The 27,766-nt window shown below is 42.9% G+C and overlaps 2 protein-coding genes across 2 annotated transcripts; one reads left to right on the forward strand and one right to left on the reverse strand.

Moving 5' to 3' along the window:
* Positions 1 to 15,168: 15,168 nt before the first annotated feature.
* On the reverse strand, positions 15,169 to 21,211 carry LOC127294523 (peptide chain release factor APG3, chloroplastic). Its single transcript, XM_051324356.1, has 15 exons — positions 20,947 to 21,211; positions 20,804 to 20,860; positions 20,412 to 20,492; positions 20,246 to 20,303; positions 20,060 to 20,163; positions 19,934 to 19,985; positions 19,100 to 19,149; positions 18,759 to 18,824; positions 18,526 to 18,690; positions 18,369 to 18,441; positions 18,102 to 18,234; positions 17,743 to 17,800; positions 15,799 to 15,846; positions 15,591 to 15,674; positions 15,169 to 15,467 (listed from the first exon to the last, which is right to left on the reverse strand). Exons 1-15 carry the CDS (start codon positions 21,085 to 21,087, stop codon positions 15,399 to 15,401), a joined length of 1,239 nt encoding a protein of 412 aa, XP_051180316.1. The 5' UTR covers positions 21,088 to 21,211; the 3' UTR covers positions 15,169 to 15,398.
* Positions 21,212 to 21,864: 653 nt separating this feature from the next.
* LOC139839222 (uncharacterized) lies at positions 21,865 to 22,206 on the forward strand. The gene has a single exon (XM_071829272.1). The coding sequence runs from the start codon at positions 21,865 to 21,867 to the stop codon at positions 22,204 to 22,206; it is 342 nt and encodes a 113-aa protein (XP_071685373.1).
* Positions 22,207 to 27,766: the final 5,560 nt, after the last annotated feature.

Consider the following 27,766-nt stretch of genomic DNA (forward strand, 5'->3'; position numbering starts at 1 on the left):
ATGTTTTCCCGCTAAAATACATGTGATAGGTTATGTCATCGTGCGGGGCATTAGGCAGTAAGGAGTAGAAATAACTGAAGGTAGTCATGAAAATTGGTGGGCCACCACACCACCAAGGTATGTCATTCAAGTATTGTTGTCTTTTTCTGTTGCCTTGATTTTAAAATATAACAAATGCATAACTATCACTAATCTCATCCACATGTTTCTTTGTTTGCTCTCGACTACTTCACAAAATGAATTGCATTCTTCTACAAAAGTATGTAAATGGGAATGACTCAACTCTTATCATAGTGTTGGCTTCAATGTGCATAGATTATCCTGTTCTGAAAAGTGAGGAGTTAATCATGGAAGTTAGTACCTGCAAAAATGTTGGTGATGCTTTTGCTTCGGGATCCTAGTTTCTTAGCCTTCAGCTTAACAGAATCATATTTGTGCACATTTAATCATAACTATTACATCAAATTTTCTTTTGCAGATTTGAAAAGGTACATGGGTTCGAGTTGTGTTCGAGTTGAATTCTCCGTAGAGGCTGGATCAAGAAGACAATATATTTTAAATTTGCATGTACCAATAATTGTAGTTAACATTGATGGATAGAAAAAATGTAATAGTATTTACAAATATGTCTTTCTTTAGTTGGAATTGATGTAAATGCTATGATGTAATATTTTGACCTTTTCGATTTTTGAAGGTGGTGTGCTTCACTTTGTATGTTATCTTCATGTTGTCAGTCACGAATTTACATTAATTTATTAATCGCGTGCAGTGATTTTTATTTAAATAATATATATTGCATTAATGAGTTCCTAATTTTTGGTCAATTAGTAAAAAATAAATACATTAATTAGGTTGTGATACTAATATAATATTGATACCGATGGTGTTACAATAGTTACACAAATTTGTTACTATGTTTTGACAACCATCAATTATAGTATTAAAATATTTTGAATATTATGTTACTAATTGTGTTATTGAAGCCAAAACTAAATGTTATCAATTGTGTTACTATATGTGGCAAAATTTGTAACTGCCAATGTTTGACATCAGCGGAAACATGTTACTACGCGTGTTCCTATAGTTCCAAAAACATGTTACTAGTATATTTTGTAACACGTAGAACACATGTTACTACAACATAATTGTAACACAATATTTAGCATATAGTAGCAGTTATTATGTGTGACAGTGGACGTCTGTTAGTAACACGGTCTAATGGAACACATTTAAAGATGTGTTACAACATGGCCTTGTAACACTGATTTGGCCCTGTAGTAACACATGACTATGTTACCAAAGCTCTGTCCTATTGCAGGGTTGCATGAGAGGGATATCTTTGACCTCTTCCTCCCTGAGATCGATAAACCTTGGGTGATCCACTTAAGGGAAAACTTGCTGCTGTTCTACAAATCTCTGCTCTTGGAGGCCCAACACTGTCTACAGGAAAAGAAGCATGAGTAGACATCATCCGTCTCGGGACCAGAAACTCCGTTCTGGCACTCCGCCGGGACGGGGAATTGGAGGAGATCATCGCCATCATCACCACCGACGCCTCTCCATCGACCAGCCATGTTTCCCCCATCCATGTGTGAGTAATTCCCCTACTGTAGGCTGAAGGGGATGGTAGGGATTGGATGAGATTGGTCATGTAATAGCACAAGATTGTTAGGGCATAGTGCCTAGTGTCCGTAATTGGTACTTTTATGATATTGTTGCAACTTGTTATGCTTAATGTTTGTCACTAGGGCCCGAGTGCCATGATCTCAGATCTGAACATGTTATCAATTCATGATGATATTCATTGCTTTATGATCTTACCTGCAAGTTGTATACACATATTGTTGTCCGGAACCCGAGGCCCCAAAGTGACAGAAATTGGGACAACCGGAGGGGAAGGATGTGATATGAGGATCACATGTGTTCATGGAGTGTTAATGCTTTGCTCCGGTGCTCTATTAAAAGGAGTACCTTAATTTCCAGTAGATTCCCTAGAGGCCCGGCTGCCACCGGCTGGTAGGACAAAAGATGTTGTGCAAGTTTCTCATTGCGAGCACGTACGACTAAATATGGAACACATGCCTATGGATTGTTTAGTACTTGGATACTGTTTTATTACTATCTGCAAATGCCCAACCTTGATTGTTATATGATTTGTCTCATCCATGCAGCGCCCGTTCATCCATCCCTGTGCCTACAGTATTTTAATCCTGCTATTTACTATAATCACTACTGCTGTCTTTGTTACACTGCTACTGATATTTCACTACTGCTACTACTATAAAACTGTTGCTACTGATAAACTCTTGCGAGCAAGTCTGTTTCCAGGTGCAGCTGAATTGACAACTCCGTTGTTAAGGCTTACAAATATTCTTTGGCTCCCCTCGTGTCGAATCAATAAATTGGGTTTTACTTCCCTCGAAGATTGTTGCGATCCCCTATACTTGTGGGTCATCAGGCTCGCCATCCAGCTTCGCGAGTCGGCGCTCGCGTAGGGGAGGCCGACGACTCCTCCGGCCATGCCGACGCGTTCGAATGCCCTTGCGCCGACTCCTGCTCCTTCAACGGCTAAGACTCGTGGCCCCCTTCACCACAACCTCCTGCGCCATCGACGACCTGGCCACAGTTGACACAGGCTGCCCTTCCTCCTCCACTGCCGACGTACCAGCTTCCATGGCGGACGTCGGAGTTCATCGACCTCATTAGCGACGACGAGCAGTAGCCCATAGCTAGGTTTTAGAAGGCCTTGCTAGATTTTTTAAAGTCTTTTTGTGTGTTTTTATTAATGTAAATTATGGGTTTATCAGTGGGAGAAAAATTATGTGTCGGCCCATCGGGGACACCCCTAGATGCAAACGGACGTGCGGTTGATTTCGACCATTCGACCCGACGCAAACAGACGTTTCGCGCCCGTTTTGGCGTCCAGTTGGACGAAGGTTGTCGCAGGATTGGGAGCGGCGGTATTGGTGGATGCTTGCTCCTACTTTCTGTATGGAGCTGGGATCGCCTATCAGTTGGACGGCCCAGGATACTCACCCAGAGGCCATGGCCTCATTACCGGAACAACCCTGATCGGGAGCCCACTTGGGCATACATTTGGGATAATGTCTCGGAGATGACGAGTGATCCAATTCTCATGTACAGGCAATACACTGAGCAGTTGGACACTCTTACAGCTGAGCAGGTAACCGATCTCACCAGAACAACTCTTTTGCTACCTCTGAGCAGGTAACCGATAATTTGTATGCTGCGGGTAGATTGGGAGCCATATGGTACCTATTACCATATTGACTCGGTGATGAGTGAACTCAACCCCAAGTGCTTGGAGGAGGCGGGTTTCTGGCGTATGCGGTGCCCACTCATATGCATGTGGCTTATTGAATAACACCAACCGCGCAGAATGATGAGACAGTTCGGGTTGTATCAGGAGTGCCTGATACGTCTCCGACATATCGATAATTTCTTATGTTCCATGCTTGTTTTATGACAATACCTACATGTTTTGTTCACACTTTATGATGATTTTATGCGTTTTCCGGAACTAACCTATTGACGAGATGCCGAAGTGCCAGTTCCTGTTTTCTGCTGTTTTTGGTTTCAGAAATCCTGCTAAGGAAATATTCTCGGAATTGGACGAAATCAACGCCCAAGATCTTAAAATCCCACGAAGCTTCCAGAACACCCGAGAGCCGCCAGAGGGGAGCCCTGGGGGCCCCACACACCAGGCTGGCGCGGCCAGGGTGTGGGTCACGCCCCCCTATTGTGTCACCGCCTCGTCAGCCCTCCGACTCCGCCTCTTCGCCTATTTAAAGGTCCCTGACCTAAAACATCGACACGGAATAGCCACGGTACGAGAAACCTTCCAGAGCCACCGCCATCGCGAAGCCAAGATCTGGGGGACAGGAGTCTCTGTTCTGGCACGCCGCCGGGACGGGGAAGTACCCCCGAAAGGCTTCTCCATCGACACCACCGCCATCTTCATCAACGCTGTTGTCTCCCATGAGGAGGGAGTAGTTCTCCATCGAGGCTAAGGGGCTGTACCGGTAGCTATGTGGTTAATCTCTCTCCTATGTACTTCAATACAATGATCTCATGAGCTGCCTTACATGATTGAGATTCATATGAGTTTTGTATCACTATTCATCTATGTGCTACTCTAGTGATGTTATTAAAGTAGTCTATTCCTCCTCCACGGTGTAATGGTGACAGTGTGTGCATCGTGTAGTACTTGGCGTAGGTTATGATTGTAATCTCTTGTAGATTATGAAGTTAATTATTGCTATGATAGTATTGATGTGATCTATGCCTCCTTCATAGTGTGATGGTGACAGTGTGCATGCTATGTTAGTACTTGGTGTAGTTGTGTTGATCTATCATGCACTCTAAGGTTATTTAAACATGAATATCGAATATTGTGGAGCTTGTTAACTCCGGCATTGAGGGTTCGTGTAATCCTACACAATTAGTGGTGTTCATCATCCAACAAGAGAGTGTAGAGTGGTTCTATTATGTGATCATTGTTGAGAGTGTCCACTAGTGAAAGCAGGATCCCTAGGCCTTGCTTCCAAGCATCGAATCTCCGTTTGTTTACTGTTTTGTTGCATGTTTACTCGCTGCCATATTTTATTCAGATTGCTATTACCACTCATACTCATCCATATTACTTGCATCTCACTATCTCTTCGCCGAACTAGTGCACCTATACATCTGACAAGTGTATTGGGTGTGTTGGGGACACAAGAGACTTCTTGCTTTGTGGTTGCAGGGTTGCTTGAGAGGGATATCTTTGACCTCTTCCTCCCTGAGTTCAATAAACCTTGGGTGATCCACTTAAGGGAAACTTGCTGCTGTTCTACAAACCTCTGCTCTTGGAGGCCCAACACTGTCTACAAGAATAGAAGCACCCGTAGACATCAAGCACTTTTCTGGCGCCGTTGCCGGGGAGGAAAGGTAAAAGGTACTCACACTCCGGATCTCGGCTACTAAGCTATTTTCCGGCGCCGTTGTAAGTGCTCGAAGCTATTTCCTTTAGATCCTGCAATTGCATCTTTTTGTTTCTTGTTTTACACTAGTTTGGCATAATGGAAAGCAACATGGAGCTTTTTATTCTATTTCCTGAGTTAAGACATGGATGGTTTGATGCGAAAATTAAAAAACCCATGGAACATATTAGTATGAACACTTTGAATACTATTGTTGCTAATGATATGGAAAAGTCTAAGCTTGGGGAAGCTGGTTTTCATGAGCATGATCTTTTTAGTCCCCCAAGCATTGAGGAGAAAATTTACTTTGATGATACTTTACCTCCTATTTATGATGATTATAATGATAGTAGCCTTTTGGTGCCACCTACTATGGAGAGTACATTTTATGATGATTATACTATGCCTCCTACACTTGATGAGAATAATAATGATAGCTACTTTGTTGAATTTGCTCCCACTATTACTAATAAAATTGACTATGCTTATGTGGAGAGTAATAATTTTATGCATGAGACTCATGATAAGAATGTTTCATTTGATAGTTATATTGTTGAGTTTGCTCATGATGCTACTGGACATTATTATGAGAGAGGACAATATGGTTGTAGAAATTTTCATGTTACTAAAACACCTCTCTATATGCTAAAAATCTTGAAGTTGCGCTTGTCTAGTTTTCCTATGCTTATTGCATTATGCCTACATAACTTGTTTATTTACAAGATTCCTTTTCATAGGAAGCATGTTAGACTTAAATGTGTTTTGAATTTGCCTCTTGATGCTCTCTTTTGCTTCAAATCTTATTTCTTGCGAGTGCATCATTAAAACTGTTGAGCCCATCTTAATGGCTATAAAGAAAGCACTTCTTGGGAGATAACCCATGTGTTTATTTTACTACAGCAATTTTGTTTTATATTTGTGTCTTGGAAGTTGTTACTACTGTAGCAACCTCTCCTTATCTTATTTTATTGCATTGTTGTGCCAAGTAAAGTCTTTGATAGTAAGGTTCATACTAGATTTGGATTACTGCGCAGAAACAGATTTCTGTCTGTCATGAATCTGGGCCTAATTCTCTGTAGGTAACTCAGAAAATTATGCCAATTTACGTAAGTGATCCTCAGATATGTACGCAACTTTCATTCAATATGAGCATTTTCATTTGAGCAAGTCTGGTGCCTCAATAAAATTCGTCTTTACGGACTGTTCTGTTTTGACAGATTCTGCCTTTTATTTCGCATTGCCTCTTTTGCTATGTGAGATGAATTTCTTTGTTCCATTGACTTCCAGTAGCTTTGGGAAATGTCCAGAAGTGTTAAGAATGAATGTGTCACCTCTGAACATGTGAATTTTTGATTATGCACTAACTCTCTAATGAGTTTGTTTCGAGTTTGGTGTGGAGGAAGTTTTCAAGGGTCAAGAGAGGAGGATGATACAATATGATCAAGAAGAGTGAAAGCTCTAAGCTTGGGGATGCCCCGGTGGTTCATCCCTGCATATTTCAAGAAGACTCAAGCATCTAAGCTTGGGAATGCCCAAGGCATCCCCTTCTTCATCGACAACATTATCAGGTTCCTCTAGTGAAACTATATTTTTATTCCATCTCATCTTATGCACTTTGCTTGGAGCGTCTGTTTGTTTTTGTTTTTGTTTTTGTTTGAATAAATTCTTGTGTGGTAGAGAGACACGCTCCGCTGGTTCATAGGAACACATGTGTTCTTAGCTTTTAATGTTCATGGCGAAGGTTGAAACTGCTTCGTTCATTGTTATTTGGTCAGTTCAGGAAATGCTACATGTGGTAGTGGTATAATGAAACACTTGCATAATCTTGTAGATCATTGAGCTTTGATAACTTGATTCTTTGCAAATGTTTTGAGGTATTTAGATGGTAAAGCTTGCTGGATGAATAAGTTAAAATTAGTAGTGGATTGTTGTCTTTAAGCTTGTGCCGTACTACAAACTCTATTTAAATAGTTGAAGGTGTAGTTGGACTTGATAGCTTTCCATGTCTGAGAGTTCATCGTAATAACTAAGTTGTGCTGAAGGTCGAGGGAGCTAGCGGGGTACTTGTGCCACCGTGAACGGCCCTCTTTGGAGTAAATTTTAATCATGCTCTTAATGATGAACCTGCTAGTTGTTTGCAATAAGGTTGTGAGTTCTTTTTGACTAATGTTAAGCTACGGTTTTTGGCACTTCCACCATCCAAATTTGCTAGCCTCTTCGGTACTATGCATTGCCTTTTGCTCACATTGAGAATTGTGCATACTTCGCCGGTACATCCAAACCCGTGGGAGGACTTTCTCTTGTCCTCCTACACATAAGCCCATACATCTCCTCAAAACAGCCACCATACCTACCTACCACAGCATTTCCATAGCTGTTCCGAGATATATTGCCATGCAACATCCATTTTACATTACATGTCATGTTGTCATTTATTATTTATATATTGCTTTGCATGATCATATACAGCTGATGTGTGGTTTACCCATGTTACGCTAGATCATTGCACATCCTGCTACACTGGCAGAGGCATACAGTTTCATACATCATGTTTTATTCTTTATGAGTTATTTGTACCAAAAAGTGTGTTGTCATATTAGGATGTTGCCCCTAACAGTGAAAAGAGCCATGGAGGCCATCAAAAAGAGAAAAAGAAAAGAAAGAAAAAAATAGAAAAGAAAAAAAAGAAAAAAAAGAAGAGAATAAAGAAAAAGGGGGCAGCATTACTATCTTTTATCCACACTTGTGCTGATGTTTTAGCACCTGCAGTATTCATAGTCATCACTTGTGCTCATGTTTAGCACCTATATTCCATATGAGAGAGTTTTCATGTTTTACTAGTATAACTATGTGGGGAATTTACACTATAGAACTTGGGTTGTATATTCCAATGATGAGCCTCCTCAAAAGTGCTCTAGGTCTTCGTGAGCAACCAAGTTGGATGCACCCCCACTAGTTCCATTGGAGAGCTTTCATACACATATAGCTCTATGTGCATCCGTTGCATGGCAATCACTACTCCTTGCATAGCTTCGATCATAAGGCTTCCTCTTGTCTAATGGTCACTTATAGCTTTGCAAGCCTTTCTTCCATTTGGCCTTCCAAACCCCCATTAACGTTCTTTATGCCATAACATCCTGGTGCTAATACCAAATGCTTGCGCTCACCAGTTGAGTAGACTTCGAAACAGTTGATTCATGACGTTAATGTTTATGTTTACTTGACTAAATCCTTCTTATGTTGTGAAAATTTACTTGATGCTTGGAATGAAGGATAGAACTTCTACGCTGAATACTTAACACATCTTTAATGAACTTTGTACGGTTTCATGTCTTTGAAGCAATAGTTCATGAAAACTTCTAGCTTATTTAACTCTTGCATTATCATCTCTTATATCAATATAGACATTTGCTTTGAGTGATTTGATCTCAGTTCATATGCTTTACATTATTATTGGATCAAGATTATGTTGGTAGCATGTCACTTCAGAAATTATCTTTGTTATCGTTTACCTACTCGGGACGAGTAGGAACTAAGCTTGGGGATGCTGATACGTCTTCGACGTATCGATAATTTCTTATGTTCCATGCTTGTTTTATGACAATACCTACATGTTTTGTTCACACTTTATGATGATTTTATGCGTTTTCCGGAACTAACCTATTGATGAGATGCCGAAGTGCCAGTTCCTGTTTTCTGCTGTTTTTGGTTTCAGAAATCCTAGTAAGAAAATATTCTCGGAATTGGACGAAATCAATGCCCAAGATCTTAAAATCCCACGAAGCTTCCAGAACACCTGAGAGCCGCCAGAGGGGAGCCCTGGGGGCCCCACACACCAGGCTGGCGCGGCCAGGGTGTGGGCCGCCCCCCCCCCTAATGTGTCACCGCCTCGTCAGCCCTCCGACTCCGCCTCTTCGCCTATTTAAAGGTCCCTGACCTAAAACATCGATACGGAAAAGCCACGGTACGAGAAACCTTCCAGAGCCGCCGCCATCGCGAAGCCAAGATCTGGGGGACAGGAGTCTCTGTTCCGGCACACCGCCGGGACGGGGAAGTGCCCCCGGAAGGCTTCTCCATCGACACCACCGCCATCTTCATCAACGCTGCTGTCTCCCATGAGGAGGGAGTAGTTCTCCATCGAGGCTAAGGGGCTGTACCGGTAGCTATGTGGTTAATCTCTCTCCTATGTACTTCAATACAATGATCTCATGAGCTGCCTTACATGATTGAGATTCATATGAGTTTTGTATCACTATTCATCTATGTGCTACTCTAGTGATGTTATTAAAGTAGTCTATTCCTCCTCCACTGTGTAATGGTGACAGTGTGTGCATCGTGTAGTACTTGGCGTAGGTTATGATTGTAATCTCTTGTAGATTATGAAGTTAATTATTGCTATGATAGTATTGATGTGATCTATGCCTCCTTCATAGTGTGATGGTGACAATGTGCATGCTATGTTAGTACTTGGTGTAGTTGTGTTGATCTATCATGCACTCTAAGGTTATTTAAACATGAATATCGAATATTGTGGAGCTTGTTAACTCCGGCATTGAGGGTTCGTGTAATCCTACACAATTAGTGGTGTTCATCATCCAACAAGAGAGTGTAGAGTGGTTCTATTATGTCATCATTGTTGAGAGTGTCCACTAGTGAAAGCAGGATCCCTAGGCCTTGCTTCCAAGCATCGAATCTCCGTTTGTTTACTGTTTTGTTGCATGTTTACTCGCTGCCATATTTTATTCAGATTGCTATTACCACTCATACTCATCCATATTACTTGCATCTCACCATCTCTTCGCCGAACTAGTGCACCTATACATCTGACAAGTGTATTGGGTGTGTTGGGGACACAAGAGACTTCTTGCTTTGTGGTTGCAGGGTTGCTTGAGAGGGATATCTTTGAACTCTTCCTCCCTGAGTTCGATAAACCTTGGGTGATCCACTTAAGGGAAACTTGCTGCTGTTCTACAAACCTCTGCTCTTGGAGGCCCAACACTGTCTACAAGAATAGAAGCACCCGTAGACATCAGTGCCCACCTCAGTGGCTAGACACGGACCACGCGCTCCATAGGTAAACTTCTTGCATCATGCGCTCGAACCTTGTTGATCATAGGAAGCGATATAATCTAACTTTATTCATTGTGCTCAATATATTGCAGGCTTAATAGGCAGCGGCAGAGGAAGATCACGAATTGTCATGTCCATCATAGGATTCACGTGACAGCGTTCCAACACTGTTTGGAAGCGATACGGAATGGCGGACTTGTCGAGGTTGTCCCGCACGACGCGGACGCTTTCAACAACTATCTCCAATGGTTTCATCAAAACACGCGTATTGAGTTAGTGAACCACGCGTATGATGAAGACATCTTGGACGACCCCATCGCGTTCGATGAGGTTGCGCAAAGCCGGTACGATAGGACTGCTCAAGTAGGCCGTTCGACTTCTATTGCTTCCTCCCTGAACTTCGTGGTAATGTATTCTCTCATTAGCTAGTACATCATCTATATTGGCATGTGCTCGCTCAAATTGTGTATAATATGTTTGTCACAACGGACCGAGATCCAAAAAATAGATGAGGAGTGCGAGGTTGTTTGGGATCAGAGCCATAGAGATGAAAGGCCTATCGGACCGATGCGGCATTTCATTAAGGTATGATCACCAACTTTGAATATAAGCTATTATGTTCGGGTGGCTTTGTAACCATTACTTCCATGACGCAGAACATTGCACGGAAGATGCGGCGGTTAGCCAACTTGCTAGGTTGCCGCGAAGGCGAAATTGCGTCATCCTCTTTTGAAGAGGTGGATGTTTGGACTATTTTGTTACCGTCAAACATGTGTTTAGTAATTTCAACTTTTGCAATCTCATGTGTTCATGTTTGTGAAGACTCCTGACGACGCCATTCTGAGTCAAAGAATTAGTCGAGGCAAGAAGCAAGCCACACGGTATGCGTACCAATTGAAGCCGAGGGACAAGGCTCCAAACCCTTACACTCCAGAAGATTATGCGAACCGAGGAAAGAAGGCTGTGATCGAGTCCGATGAGGAGCCGCCGCAGAGATCAGCTTTGAGGAGGATGAGGAACGATAATCCGGCATCTTCAGAGGAGGAAAAGCAGGAGGTGCAGCAGGAAGAAGAGCCACGACAGCGGATGAAAAGGAAGGCCGTCCGGAAGCAACCCGTGAGGAGGGGTCGTCGAGCTTAGATGGATTTTCTATGTGTTGTGAACTCTATCTTCATTGCTACGTGTTGTGAACTCTATGTCATTTGGGACCATGTCGTCATTGTTACGTGTTGTTTCAATTCTATCTTAAATTGTATGAAACTATGTGGTACGATGTTAGCTATGATGTTGTTATGTGTATGATGTGTGTATGAAATTGCTGTTGATATGAGTAGTCACTTTGCAACTATGCCAAGGCAGTTTTCTTGATTTTTATACCCAAGTCAGTGTGTGGCGTCGATGACATGGGCGCCACACTTTACAGTGTGGCGCCGACGCCATGGGCGCCACACATTGCAACTTATATATCGACAACATCCAGGAGCTCCGGAAGGTTAGTCCTTAGCCGTTTGGTGACCCTGTTTGTGTGGCGCCGATCCCATCGGCGTCACACTGCATGTGACGCCGATGGGATCGGCGACACACAAACAGGGTTGCCAAAACGGCTAAGTCCCTAGGGAATTATCTTACAGTATGTTTTGGGAAATTATAAGTGGATGTGTGGCGCCATTCAGAGCGGCGCCACACTTTCAATGTGTGGCGCCGATGGGAGTGGCGCCACACATCCTACCACGTCAGAGTCGAGCACACATCAGCGTCGATCACACCACGCCACACCGATGGAACGGGCGCCACACAAAAGGGTTAGATGGGTGAAATAGTTTGGCTGGAGGGTCAGCCTGTGTTTTTTTAATAGAAAAGAGTTATTTTTGTGTAAATCATCACGTGGAACAGGGAGACAAGGGACCACCGAACTGCCGTTCACCACCTGGCGGAGTTCCCCCACCCCGGAGAGCCACGCGTGTGTCACCAGAAACAATGTGACCTTTTTAAATTTGGAAAACGCTTTGGATCCGACGACCGATCGCGCGGCAGCGATCGGTCGTCCGCCCTCGCTCCCGCTCCGGCTTAATGGGCCTACTTTTTTGGCCCAACAATGGTTTCGCTGCAAAACACATGAGTGAGATGATGAACTATTTATTGTAAATAATCCGTAATTTTTGTAGGATTTGTTGTTAACAATTGTTATAAAGAGACAACTTTTTTTTGATGCTAATAATAAAGTGATTTTTTATTTGTTGTAACTTTTTGTGACTTTGGATAAAATAGTAGGTGATTTTTGTTGTAATTCTATCCGTAGCAAATTAAATGTCGCTTGTCCACTTTGCATCATTTTGCAAACATATTGATTTTTTATTGTAATCGTTTGTGACTTTTTGTGAAAAAAGTTGGTGACTTTTGTTGTAATTCAATATGTAACAAATTAATGTTTTATTCTATTTTTTTGCAAACATATGAATTTTTGTTGTAATAGTCTCTGGTTTTTGTTAATAATAATGGCTAATTTTGTTGTAAATTTATCTGCAAAAAAACAATTTGTTGGTTTAACCACTTTATTGTGACATTATTTTTAAAAAATGTTACGACTTTTTGTTGTAATAGTATATATTTTTTGTACACGGAGAGAGGATTTTTGTTGTAATACCCTTCACATTAGGGGTACTGCTGGTTGGTTTCCAGAAAAATGAGGGTGACAAATATAAAACCGCGTTTAAACTATTATCTGAGATATTAGTATGCCAGGCGTTCGAGAGACCAGGGGCTATAATGTAAACTTTCTAATGCGACTGATTCTGGACTTTCGATGGCGATCCGATGGTGCGGAGGACAACCGAGTTTAGGATCGGGATCCGGCGACCGACGCCCAGCGTTCGCCTTTAAATTTTCTACTCCCTCCAATTGATAATAAGTATGAATTAGATACCTGGAGATTAATTGTAAAAAATATAGATGCCTGCAGCTGTGAACAAAATAATAAGGTGCACGGAGTCCATGCTTACATATTACCAGTGTCAACGCTTTGCTGTAGAAATGTCTATCTTCAGCTACTCAAAATTGATGCCATCAGGGCAACTCAAGTGCACCGATCTGTTTACAGACATTAGAGCATCTCTAATCGCGTCCCCTAAAACGTCCCCCAAAGCAATTTGGGGTGTGCCGGACTAAAAAACAGTTCCAGCCGCGTTTTCCAAAGCCCATTTTTGTCTGGGGTGCCCCGATACGGTGTCCGGCGCCCCGAGGCTGTCCCCGTCCCACAGGGGACGCTCCGGGCACGCCGGACACAACGAAAAGCGACGTGAAGCGACGCGGGCTCCCACATGTCGGCGACGTGTTGCATAAACCGTTGATTCGTACCTTTTTTTCTCGTCGCTCCTTCCTTCCCGCGCCTCCCACCCCTACGCCGCCGCTGGATTTGCCGGCCGTTTGGCGCCGTCGCCGCGGCTGGCGCTCCCGCCGGTCATTCCGCCACTGCCGCTTGGCCATCGCGTCCCAGAACGCGGCGTCAAATCCGCCCCACCTCCGCGGACACAAGGTGCTCGACGACTTGCCTAGTATGCGCGATTGGCCGATGTTCATTGCGTCGTCTGCCTCGGCGCAATTTTAACCATTGATTTTGCTTTTAGACATGGATAGCGACGATGAGATGGTTGCCCTGCTGCTGGAGGACGAGCAAGCCTTCGACGACGACCTTCGGGAGCATTTGCTGATCATCACGTCCCTCCAGGACATGCTTGACGCCGAGGCGGAGAAGAGGAAGAGGCCGCGCCGTGGAGGATCAAGGCCGGGGAGAAGGAAGTCCAAGCCCCGGCAGAGGATGGAGGGGCATGCCATGCTGCACAACGACTACTTCGCCGACGATGCAACACATGCCGACAATTTTCGGCGCCGGTACAGGATGAGCAAGGGGCTATTCATGAATATCCTCCACGGCGTTCGAGAATTTGACCCCTACTTCAAGCTCAAGCTCGACGCTGTAGGCGTTGTCGGGTTCTCGTGGATTCAGAAGTGCACCGCCGCCATGAGGATGCTTGCATACGGAGCACCTGCCGATACACAGGACGACTACCTTCACATGAGTGAGTCTACTGCCATTGAGTGCATGTACAAGTTTTGCCGAGCTGTGGTGGGAAAGTTTGGCAAATACTACTTGAGAGGGCCAACTGAGGAAGAGACTGCAACGATCATGGCACAAAATGCTGCCAGAGGATTTCCTGGAATGCTTGGAAGCATCGATTGCATGCACTGGGCATGGAAGAACTGCCCGTTTGCTTGGCAAGGTATATACAAAGGGCGTCATGGATATTGCAGTGTGGTGCTTGAAGCTGTGGCAGATTATGACATGTGGATTTGGCATTCTTTCTTTGGCATGGCGGGATCACACAATGACATCAACGTGTTGCAGCAGTCTCCGGTGTTCAGCAGACTAGTGGAAGGGCATGCTCCACCATGCAACTACGAGATCAATGGCCACGAATATACCAAAGGCTATTATCTAGCCGATGGTATATATCCAAAATGGGCCACTTTTGTAAAAACAATCTCGAATCCATCAGGTCTGGAGAATTCCCACTTTGCTACGCGACAGGAGACTTACAGGAAGGATGTCGAGCGGGCATTTTGTGTGCTTCAAGCACAATTTGCCATTGTCTGGTACCCTGCTCTAAGCTGGTCTCACGACCAAATATGAGAGGTGATGCAGACTTGTGTGATCATGCACAACATGATCATCGAGGATGACCGCAAGAATCATACCAGGACACATGTTGGTCCCTATGAGTGTGAGGACCCTCTTGCGGAGGTTGATCATGAGTTGCCTGCAGATTTTGCTGATTTTCTCACCATGCACGCAGAGATCTGTGACAGCAATGTTCATGAACAACTTCAAGCTGATCTCGTTGAGCATTTGTGGAGGATCAAAGGAAATACCGTGGCACCTTGATGTAGCATCTAGCCCTATTTGTTATATTTGTTTACTTGTTTTATTGTTTGTTGTATTTTAATTTGAAAACAATCCTTGCAAACATTTTTATTCACATATGCTATATTTGATAAATAGTTCTATGTTAAAAAAGAAGTATTTTTAATGTTTGGGGACGGCGTTTGGGGACGCGGCACGAACAAAACATGTCCTCCAAACGCTCAATCCGGCGCGGTTTGTGGACACTTTGGGAGATGCGTCTCGAGATACTCTTAGTGTATATATGCAAAATGACCATGAACAACAGAATTTGAATCGCAGAGCTTCTTCATGTACAACTTGGTCATCAATCGCCATCGACTGTAATATTGCCATTGGATGTTTCCTTTTTACGATATGGCCAGAAGCAAAAGGGATGGCTGAACTGATCATGCCTTCACCGCAGAAGAAGTGGCCAGCTCCTCCAACAGTTCCTTTTGCTCCAACGCAGCGCAAGACTGTAGATGTTTCAAGGATAACCAGAATTAGCACAAGGTGCGGATTTATATTCCAGTGCTAGATCTTCAGTTTGTACAAATAGTTGCATGTCAATAATTTGCATATTATGATACGTCATGTACCTGAACAGCTGCCTCGATGTCTCCTAAAAGGAAGCTAGACAATACGAAATTCATCTTCAACCGATGGTCAGTCACTCTGTTGTCCTGTAACCAAAAAGCGAAATTAACTCCACTACATTATAAACATTTTGAACATTGACAGCACAAGCATATCAGTGGCTTGAAACCCTAAGATAGTGGACCATTAGATAGAACAATGTGCTAGTACCTTGTAATTGTACGTCCGTATCTTCTCAGACCGTGCCCCAGTGCCAACCTTCAATTACTAACAGTATTAGCAAATTTAACACAGAATAATCAAAAAAAATTACAACGAGGGGCAATCTTTTCACCATGTCTAAATCAAAGAATGTTACTTCATCTTTAATTGAGAACTGAGTTCCAGCTCAGTGGCAAGGCAAGGCGGCGAGTGCGCAGCCAGCCCACCCGGGTTCGAATCCCCATCTCGCGATAATTTCGCGGGAGGGGCGAACTTTAATTGGGTTATCATCCTAGCGTCCATCCGCGGGGAGAGTCTCATTTCTACCTAACAACGTATATAACAACGTATAGCCAAGGGAGGGATCATTCCCCCGTTGGTCAATGTTTACTTCATCTTTAATCCTGTCACTGTTTGAGTTAGCCATGCCAATAATCTGGTCACTGCATCAAGAAGCGGATCTTCTTCCTGACCTTCCAGCCGGCCGAACCGTTTCCTCACGAGTCGCTCCTCTCTCGAGCGACTCCGGGGGACCCCGCCACCGCCGCCTCAAGGCCGCCCTCCGCTGCCCTTCTGGCCGTCGCTGCTGCCCTCACAGGCAGCGGTGGCGGCACCCACCCGATGGTGGGCAGGGGAGGCGCGCCCTTGAGGTCTCCGGCGGGAGGCGTCGAGGAGGAGGGGTGAGGCGTCCGTGGCGGCGCCCTGACCCGCGAGATCTGGTGGATGGCTGCGGCCCAATCCGGTGATCGTGGGGTTAGTCCGGTCCTGTACTGGATCCCCTTTTCTTCCTCTTTCGGCCTTTGCTGCATTGGAGTTGACCAGCGGTGTGGGGACCGGCTGATCTTGCGAATAATGGCGGTGGTCCTTGGATTTCTTCTCGCGCCAAGATGAAGATCTGCTGGTGCCTGTCCTCATCGATTTGGCGGATGTGTCGTGTTCCGGAAGGCTCCGTCGGCGCTCCATTGGGCGATTCAAGCCTGGAGGTTGCTGGATCGGGTGGAATTCGGTCGAGCGCACCCATGTTTTACTCTGGCTGTTTGGTTACAGAGGGAGCGTTTCGAAGCTCTGCTGACGGTTATTATCATGGAGCACGTTTTCGTTCCGTGGTGCTGGCGGAGAATGACATGAAAGTCGAGATTTGTGGTCTTGCAATGGTGGCTCAGAGTCTGGGTGGCGAGGAGGAATTGGCTTCGTGATCGGTGTCTTTGGAGCAGCAGCATGCGAGTGGGGGCGACTGCACAGGAGAAGTTCAAAATCTTACCTTTCAGGGTGAAAATCCAAGGTCTGGCCTTAATTGGTTGTGCCTGGCAATGTCCTTGTTGAAGGCATTGTTTTGAGAGTGAGGATTTTCTTCAGGTGAAAATCTAAGATCTATAATCGGGCGACGACAGCGCTGGTGCACTGTTACCTTCTTGGAGGCGTCGCTTTTGGAGAAGCTGAACTTCTGGTGCTGTCATGGTGGTGTTAGTGCTGTTGTTTAAAGGATTAGATCACTGTAGCGGGGCTTTTCTTTTTGGTAATTCTTCTTTCTTTTTTGGTTGTGTGCATCCGTAATATCGCTAGAGCAGTGCGTTGTTGCAGAGACTGGGTGTAATTGGTATCTCTAATATTAATATATACTCTTTGTCGGAAAAAAAAATAACCAGGTCTTGTGCATTCAAATTTCAATATCATCATTCAGATATATACCTGTGTAGGATACGTATACAGTTTTGGTAGTGTTTTTTTTCATAGCTTTTTTCTAATTTTCTGCTGCTGTTTTTTTGTCGTTCTGCCGCTTTTTAGGGTTTTGCTTGTTATGACACACACTTAGATACCATCATAAGTATAGCTAATTTCCTCATGAAACGAATCCAACCATTATCATCTGGGAAACAGATTTCTGTTCTTTCCGTTAGTCAACAAATTTTTTGCAACATATGAACCTCTATGAAGAACAGAGTGACATCATACCTGCAGTAACCTCTGGGTTCTTAAGGACTCCTGTTGCTCCCTTAACTTTATCTCATATCTGTATTGTTTATGTAGAGATATATGGGAGATTAGATAACATCCCACAAGGATTAATTTAACTATGAACCAACTTAGAATTTGAAATGGTAGCAAAAGTACGGAGTAAAAACGAACTTAAATTGTTTTGAAGGTACAACAAATTCATGGCATTTCTTTCGGAAGAAAAATTCGAGATAGAAATGCAACTATAGTACTACTATCAAAGAGCGTCTTTACAAGTCGGAAAAAATGAGATGAAAGAGTGATACATACATAAAAGGCTGCAAACAACAAGGATAAATCAGATGATAGAAACTTACAGTTTTGCTCTCAATAATTGGAACGCGCGTGCTTTATTTTGAAGTTGTGACCTTTCTTCTGTACAAAATATCCTTATTCCTGTAGGCTTATGAATAAGATCAATAGCCGTTTCCACCTTGTTAACATTCTGTCCTGCATTGATTGAGAGTGTAAAAGAGTAAAGATCAGTTGTACCACATAACATAGTTCCTTCAAAAACATATTGTAACATACATCCGAAACATTAGGGTTCTACTACAGGAAGTCGCATTCCATAAGTGATATACCTCCAGCTCCACCAGATCTTGCAGCTTTAAGTTCAATATCTTTTGGATCAATAACCACATCGACTTCGTCAGCCTATGGTGCCATCAAAACGGAATTAAAAAGCTTCAGAAAAAGAAACACAAAATTCATGTCAGTAAATTGACATCTAACACTCACCTCTGGCATAATAGCTACAGTAGCTGTTGACGTGTGAACACGGCCCATAGTCTCTGTCTGCGGTACACGCTGAACACGGTGCACACCTGATTCAAACTTCAGTTTACTGTACACTTGTTTGCCCTTCACCTCCATCACATATGTCTTGTATCCACCCTTTTCTGCCTGAAAGATTCAATTACTTCATCAGCATTTTGTTATTCAATAGTCAGGATAAGGTTGCAGGTACATACCTCTGAGCACGAAACTGGTTTAAACTTCCAATTGTTGAGCTCACAATATTTTTGATACAGGCGTACCTGAAGGATAGACATTACACATTCAGCTGTGTATTATGCAAATAGTCATAAATATGACGCTTTGTTATTGAGATTATAATTTTGAAGATGATCGTGAAATGAACAAAGATGAACTTATGTTGCCAAAACTTAAAATCCCTCTTGCACATTGAATAAGCTGATCATAAAGATCATCAACTCTGTTCATTAAGCTTTAATATGCTATTAGCTAGACCAAACAACAACAGATAAACTATCTCATTTGCTAAATCATATTCGATTGGCGATCTACCTACAAGGTCACCAGCCCAAATTCCAGCTTCATCGCCGCCAGTACCTGCTCTTACTGCACAAAATAAAACTGAGTTCTCAGTTCCAAAACTTAAACTATAACTTAAGCAAATATAAGTTAGACACTCTGGTGGTATTAAGGATGGCAATGAATAGGGTATGGGCAGGGTAGAGCAATATCATACCCATACCCGTATACTCAATGGGTACAAACTTCTACCCATACCAGTATCCATGGGTATAAAACTTTACCTATACCCATACCTGACGGGTACCCGTAACCATTGGGTACCTGGTGGGTAGGTCAAATTGTACACAAGTCACTCGCAATTTTAAATTTATCGATAACAAATTTGATTAAAAAAATGAATTATATCAACTCAATAACAGGTAGTTGAGTACATCACAATTAACAAAGTATAATAATCACATTCTCATATTCTAACTCATAAGTCAACAAAAGTAGAACGTGTCACGTAAGAAATTTACAATAAATGGGTAGGGTATGGGTATACCCGTGGGTACAAGGCTACACCCGTGCCTTACCCTGGATTTAATGGGTAGTATATGGGTACTAGTACTACCCATGGAAATAAAAGTGTAATCATACCCTGCCCATGCGGGTACGTACCCGCGGGTAAAAATTGCCATCCTTAGGTGGTATGGCATTCTTACATAAGTTTTTTCCTGAACTGAACTGAAGAGAATCAGGATAATCAAAATGCCCTAGTTAATATATTTTCCTACCTAAATTGATGTTGATAAAACAACTGCATATGGTGAAAACAACTGACTAGATAAGATGATAGGGTCAGATGCACAACTGAAAACCATAGTACCTTCAAGCAAGATGTTGCGTGAATTTAGAGGGTCGCTGGGAAGCAGAAGTACCTAACATGAAAAGGTAAGAGCAAATGAGAAGTACTTCAACAAGTCTAAATCGAAATATAAAAAGCCATACCCACCGTGAGTCTTTCCTCGAGTTCTGCAAGCTCGTTAGAGAGAGACTCCAGTTCTGAAGCTATCATCTCTGCCATATCAGGGTCATCTCCGTTCTCTTTTTGCAAAGCTATCATGTGGGTCAGTGCAAAATAAGGTTGTGAGAATCCAGTACTTAATCTGAGGAACAATAAATACTGAAGCATGCTAACCTTTTGTTTCTTCAATCTGCCTCTCACATTCCTTAAATTGCCTATATGCCGTCACAACCTGAATATTATTTAAAACACGTGATGAATTTTTGGCAGAAAATTTCGATGGGCAAAGGTTCATAACACCTAAGTACAGCGAATGGCACTCAAATTATGCCAAACATACCTCCCCTAGATCGGCAACAGACTGTGCAAGTTTTTGGTATTCGCTCGGATCTGAAACAATGTCAGGGTCACCCAATCTAACCTGAAGAAGATACTCATTCATCAGATTCACGTACATGCCAAATCAATATTATATCAGAATGAAAGAAGAAATTTACACATTCGTATGAAAGCATGAACTTTTTTTTTTACATTTTCTACTGTCTGTGTATCGCCATTTGCCAATTTCTCATAATGAATTTGACTCGGTCTCAAAACTATTTGAATATGATAAATTCATTTAGTAGTAGAAACTTTGTAAACTCCTATATAAAAAATGCTTTGAAATAAGCAGGCTCTCAAATGGTTGTGAATTCATAAGTAGGCACTGGACAAAGAAGTAAATGACCGTACCGACATTTCTTTCCATGCCTTCTCTGTAGACTCCAGCTTCGAGATGAGATGGGGCTCCTACACGAAAACTCACAATAGATTACGGCCCTCGCTATCTCCAAGAACCGGCCGGCAGCAATGAAGCAGGGTAAGAGGGACCTTACCGCCATGCAGACCACGGAGGCGGAGGAGGAGGGCTTCCTGCGGCGCGTGCCGAGGAAGAAGGGGCTCGGTGGAGGGCTCCGGGTGGTGGGGACGGCGGGAGCTCGACGCGGCGCCCGGAAGCCGGCGAGGAAGGCCTCCATCTTTTCTTTCTGCTCTTTTTTGGGAATTTTTCTTTCTGCTGAGGAAGAGGAGGACGAGAGGTGGTAACGGGGAGTTGAGGATAGACAAGTATCAGAAGGAAGGTGAAGATGAGCTAGAGCTGGTCCTCCGCTTTCAGATACGTTCTCCATGTAAGAGACCTACCATATTTGTGGGGCCCAGTTTACATTTTTACAAGTTTTCAGAAATTCTAAATAAATGTCAGATTTTATCATATTTTGACAAGTTTTCAGAAATTTCAATAACTCCGCCTATGTTGTCTCAACATAGCCGGTCCCAAGCCCGGGTAAAGGAGGAGGGTTGTGATAGGCGAGGCGAGCCAACGTAAAAAACTCAGCCACTCTTATGGAGATGAAACCCAAAGGAACCTCGTTGGGGCGTAACCGCTTAGCGACGCGCCACATCGGAACCCGGGTGTGGTGTCAAATGGGCAAGGGCCGGGCCGTCACCCCCTTGGTGGCGCGCCGTATCTTGATCTGGATACGGTGATAAGTGAGCAAGGGTCGGGTCGCTGCATCCTTAGTGGCATGCTGCACCGACGCCCCGGTGTAGTGAAAAATGAGCAAGGGTCTCCGCATTTGACTCGACGAGTGCGGAGGGTAAGGAAGTTAGCCGAGCCTAGGAGGATACGCTTAGATAGCTGGAACGTAGGGTCCCTGACGGGTAAGTTATGGGAGTTAGTTGATACAGCGGTGAGGAGGCGTGTTGATGTCCTATGTGTCCAAGAGACCAAATGGAAGGAACAGAAGGCGAAGGAGATGGAGGATACCGGTTTCAAGTTGTGGTACAAAGGGACAACTTCAAACAAAAATGGAGTAGGCATCTTGGTCAATAAGAGCCTCAGGGATGGAGTTGTGGACGTCAAGAGGCAAGGGGACCGGATGATCCTTGTCAAGCTGGTTGTTGGGGACTTAGTCCTCAATGTTATCAGCGCGTATGCCCCACAAGTAGGCCACAATGAGAGCACCAAGAGGGAGTTCTGGGAAGGCCTGGAGGATTTGGTTAGGAGGGTACCTATTGGTGAGAAGCTCTTCATAGGAGGAGACCTCAATGGCCATGTGGGTACATCTAACACAGGTTTTGAAAGGGTGCATGGGTGACAAGGGATTAACTTGTCAATGCCTACGGGTTGTAGACTAGGGTTTTAGCTAGAAGTAGAGGGCAAGTAGATCTCGAAGGTTTCAGCCGAAAAGTACTCGACGATATGAAAACTAGGGTTTGTGAGACAATGAATCGGTGCTTTCTTTGTCCCTCGGCTCCCCTTATATAGGAGGTGGAGCCGAGGGATTCGTGATACACAAGTTACAGAGTCCGGGAGGGTTTCTAACTCATCCCGCAATATTACAAGTGTTCTCTCCTAATACAACTCTAGCTTTCCTTAACTAGCAACTTGGGCTTCTGATTCTTCTTATCCTTCGGGTCGTGGGCCTTTAGTAAAACCCGGGTACTATCTTCGGCAGGCCCATCGGGGATGCCTATGTCAGTAGCCCTTGATACGCGTATAGCACGCGACCGTTGGGAACCCCAAGAGGAAGGTGTGATGCATACAGCGGCAAGTTTTCCCTCAGTATGAAACCAAGGTTTAATCGAACCAGTAGGAGCCAAGAAGCACGTTGAAGGTTGATGGCGGCGAGATGTAGTGCGGCGCAACACCAGGGAATCCGGCGCCAACGTGGAACCTGCACAACACAACCAAAGTACTTTGCCCCAACGAAACAGTGAGGTTGTCAGTCTCACCGGCTTGCTGTAACAAAGAATTAGATGTATAGTGTGGATGATGATTGTTTGCAGAGAACAGTAGAACAATTGCAGTAGATTGTATTTCAGATGTAAAGGATGGACCGGGGTCCACAGTTCACTAGAGGTGTCTCTCCCATAAGATAAATAGCATGTTGGGTGAACAAATTACAGTTGGGCAATTGACAAATAGAGAGGGCATGACCATGCACATACATGATATGATGAGTATTGTGAGATTTAATTGGGCATTACGACAAAGTACATAGACCGCTATCCAGCATGCATCTATGGCTAAAAAGTCCACCTTCAGGTTATCATCTGAACCCCTTCCAGTATTAAGTTGCTAACAACAGACAATTGCATTAAGTATGGTGCGTAATGTAATCAATAACTACATCCTCGGACATAGCATCAATGTTTTATCCCTAGTGGCAACAACACATCCATAATCTTAGAGGTTTCTCTCACTCCCCCAGATTCACGGAGACATGAACCCACTATCGAGCATAAATACTCCCTCTTGGAGTTACTAGCATCAACTTGGCCAGAGCCTCTACTAATAACGGAGAGCATGCAAGATCATAAACAACACATAGATATAAATTGATAATCAACATAACATAGTATTCTCTATTCATCGGATCCCAACAAACACAACATATAGCATTACAGATAGATGATCTTGATCATGTTCGGCAGCTCACAAGACCCGACAATGAAGCACATAAGGAGAAGACAACCATCTAGCTACTGCTATGGACCCATAGTCCAGGGGTAGACTACTCACTCATCACTCCGGAGGCGACCATGGCGGTGTAGAGTCCTCCGGGAGATGAATCCCCTCTCCGGCATGCTACCGGAGGCGATCTCCTGAATCCCCCGAGATGGGATTGGCGGCGGCGGAGTCTCTGGAAGGTTTTCTGTATCGTGGCTCTCGGTACTGGGGGTTTCGCGACGAAGGCTATTTGTAGGCGGAAGGGCAGGTCAGGGGGCGTCACGAGGGGCCCAGATGACAGGTCGGCGCGGCCAAGGCTTGGGCCGCGCCGCCCTACCATCTGGCCGCCTCGTGGCCCCACTTCGTTGACTCTTCGGTCTTCTGGAAGCTTCGTGTGAAAATAGGCCCCTGGGCGTTGATTTCGTCCAATTCCGAGAATATTTCCTTACTAGGATTTCTGAAACCAAAAACAGCAGAAAACAAAGAATCGGCTCTTCGGCATCTCGTCAATAGGTTAGTTCCAGAAAATGCATAAATATGACATAAAGTATGCATAAAACATGTAGATATCATCAATAATGTGGCATGGAACATAAGAAATTATCGATACGTCGGAGACGTATCAGCATCCCCAAGCTTAGTTTCTGCTCGTCCCGAGCAGGTAAACGATAACAAAGATAATTTCTGGAGTGACATGCCATCATAACCTTGATCATACTATTGTAAGCATATGTAGTGAATGCAACGATCAAAACAATGTAAATGACATGAGTAAACAAATGAATCATATAGCAAAGACTTTTCATGAATAGTACTTCAAGACAAGCATCAATAAGTCTTGCATAAAAGTTAACTCATAAAGCAATAATTCAAAGTAAAGGTATTGAAGCAACACAAAGGAAGATTAAGTTTCAGCGGTTGCTTTTAACTTGTAACATGTATATCTCATGGATATTGTCAATGTAAAGTAATATAACAAGTGCAATATGCAAGTATGTAGGAATCAATGCACAGTTCACACAAGTGTTTGCTTCTTGAGGTGGAGAGAGATATGTGAACTGACTCAACAATAAAAGTAAAAGAATGGTCCTTCAAAGAGGAAAGCATCGATTGCTATATTTGTGCTAGAGCTTTGATTTTGAAAACAAGAAACAATTTTATCAACGGTAGTAATAAAGCATATGTGTTATGTAAATTATATCTTACAAGTTCCAAGCCTCATGCATAGTATACTAATAGTGCCCGCACCTTGTCCTAATTAGCTTGGATTACCGGGATTATCGCAATGCACATGTTTTAACCAAGTGTCACAAAGGGGTACCTCTATGCCGCATGTACAAAGGTCTAAGGAGAAAGCTCGCATTGGATTTCTCGCTATTGATTATTCTCAACTTAGACATCCATACCGGGACAACATAGACAACAGATAATGGACTCCTCTTTAATGCATAAGCAATTAGCAACAATTAATTTTCTCATATGAGATTGAGGATATTTGTCCAAAACTGAAACTTCCACCATGGATCATGGCTTTAGTTAGCGGCCCAATGTTCTTCTCTAACAATATGCATGCTCTAACCATTAGGTGGTAAATCGCCCTTACTTCAGACAAGACGAACATGCATAGCAACTCACATGATATTCAACAAAGAGTAGTTGATGGCGTCCCCAGGAACATGGTTATCGCACAACAAGCAACTTAATAAGAGATAAAGTGCATAAGTACATATTCAATACCACAATAGTTTTTAGGCTATTTGTCCCATGAGCTATATATTGTAAAGGTAGAGTATAGAAATTTAAAGGTAGCACTCAAGCAATTTACTTTGGAATGGCGGAGAAATACCATGTAGTAGGTAGGTATGGTGGACACAAATGGCATAGTGGTTGGCTCAAGTATTTTGGATGCATGAGAAGTATTCCCTCTCGATACAAGGTTTTAGGCTAGCAAGGCTATTTGAAGCAAACACAAGGATGAAGCGGTGCAGCAAAACTCACATAAAAGACATATTGTAAACATTATAAGACTCTACACCGTCTTCCTTGTTGTTCAAACTCAATACTAGAAATTATCTAGACCTTAGAGAGACCAATTATGCAAACCAAATTTTAGCATGCTCTATGTATTTCTTCATTAATAGGTGCAAAGTATATGATGCAAGAGCTTAAACATGAGCACAACAATTGCCAAGTATCACATTATCCAAGACATTTTAGAATTACTACATGCAGCATTTTCCAATTCCAACCATACAACAATTTAACGAAGAAGAAACTTCGCCATGAATACTATGAGTAAAGCCTAAGGACATACTTGTCCATATGCAACAGCGGAGCGTGTCTCTCTCCCACACAAAGAATGCTAGGATCCATTTTATTCAAACAAAACAAAAACAAAAACAAACCGACGCTCCAAGCAAAGCACATAAGATGTGACGGAATAAAAATATAGTTTCAGGGGAGGAACCTGATAATGTTGTCGATGAAGAAGGGGATGCCTTGGGCATCCCCAAGCTTAGACGCTTGAGTCTTCTTGATATATGCAGGGGTGAACCACCGGGGCATCCCCAAGCTTAGAGCTTTCACTCTCCTTGATCATGTTGTATCATCTCCCTCTCTTGATCCTTGAAAACTTCCTCCACACCAAACTCAAAACAACTCATTAGAGAGTTAGTGCACAATCAAAATATACATGTTCAGAGGTGACATAATCATTCTTAACACTTCTGGACATTGCACAAAGCTACTTAAAGTTAATGGAATCGAAATATCCATCGAACATAGCAAAACAGGCAATGTGAAATAAAAGGCAGAATCTGTCAAAACAGAACAGTTCGTAAAGACGAATTTTATTGAGGCACCAGACTTGCTCAAATGAAAATTCTCAAATTGAATGAAAGTTGCGTACATATCTGAGGATCACTCACGTAAATTGGCATAATTTTCTGAGTTACCTACAGAGAATTTGGCCCAGATTCATGACAGCAAAGAAATCTGTTTCTGCTCAGTAATCCAAATCTAGTATGAACCTTACTATCAACGACTTTACTTGGCACAACAAAGCACAAAACTAAGATAAGGAGAGGTTGCTACAGTAGTAAACAACTTCCAAGACTCAAAATAAAAATAAAGGTACTGTAGTAAAAACATGGGTTGTCTCCCATAAGCGCTTTTCTTTAACGCCTTTCAGCTAGGCGCAGAAAGTGTGTATCAAGTATTATCAAGAGACGAAGTGTCAACATCATAATTTGTTCTAATAATAGAATCAAAAGGTAACTTCATTCTCTTTCTAGGGAAGTGTTCAATACCTTTCTTGAGAGGAAATTGATATTTAATATTACCTTCCTTCATATCAATGATAGCACCAACAGTTCGAAGAAAAGGTCTTCCCAATATAATGGGACAAGATGCATTGCATTCAATATCCAAGACAACAAAATCAACGGGGACAAGGTTATTGTTAACGGTAATGCGAACATTATCAACTTTCCCCAAAGGTTTCTTTGTAGAATGATCAGCAAGATTAACATCCAAATAACAATTTTTCAATGGTGGCAAGTCAAGCATATTATAAATTTTCTTAGGCATAACAGAAATACTTGCACCAAGATCACATAAAGCATTACAATCAAAGTCATTGACCTTCATCTTAATGATGGGCTCCCAACCATCCTCTAGCTTCCTAGGAATAGAAGCTTCGCGTTCTAATTTCTCTTCTCTAGCTTTTATGAGAGCATTTGTAATATGTTTCGTGAAAGCCAAATTTATAGCACTAGCATTAGGACTCTTAGCAAGTTTTTGTAAGAACTTTATAACTTCAGAGATGTGGAAATCATAAAAATTTAAACCATTATAATCTAAAGCAATGGGATCATCATCCCCAATGTTGGAAAAAAATTCAGCAGTTTTATCACAGGCAGTTTCAGCAGCTTTAGCAGTTTCAGGCAGTTTTTCGCGCTTTGCATTAGAAGTGGAAACATTGCTAACACCAATTCTTTTACCATTATTAGTAGGAGGTGCAGAAACTTGTGGAGCATTAGCATTGCTAGTGGTGGTAATAGTCCAAACTTTAGCTATATTATCTTCTTTTTCATTTTCTTCTCTTTCCCACCTAGCACGCAATTCGGCCATCAACCTTATATTCTCATTAATTCTAACTTGGATGGCATTTGCTGTAGTAACAATCTTATTATTATGATTTTCAT

This window comes from Lolium perenne, chromosome 4 (assembly GCF_019359855.2).
Source record: "Lolium perenne isolate Kyuss_39 chromosome 4, Kyuss_2.0, whole genome shotgun sequence".
NCBI lineage: Eukaryota > Viridiplantae > Streptophyta > Magnoliopsida > Poales > Poaceae > Lolium > Lolium perenne.

What these genes read in the sequence shown, in the direction of transcription:
- LOC139839222 (XM_071829272.1), top strand. Translation starts at nt 21,865, where the DNA reads ATGGAGGATACCGGTTTCAAGTTGTGGTACAAAGGGACAACTTCAAAC.
- LOC127294523 (XM_051324356.1), bottom strand. Translation starts at nt 21,087, where the DNA reads ATGGAGGCCTTCCTCGCCGGCTTCCGGGCGCCGCGTCGAGCTCCCGCC. An exon ending in AAGATCTGGTGGAGCTGGAG is followed by an intron (nt 18,235 to 18,368) that starts GTATATCACTTA and finishes CAATCAATGCAG; the next exon opens with GACAGAATGTTAACAAGGTG. An exon ending in CAATTATTGAGAGCAAAACT is followed by an intron (nt 17,801 to 18,101) that starts GTAAGTTTCTAT and finishes TAAACAATACAG; the next exon opens with ATATGAGATAAAGTTAAGGG.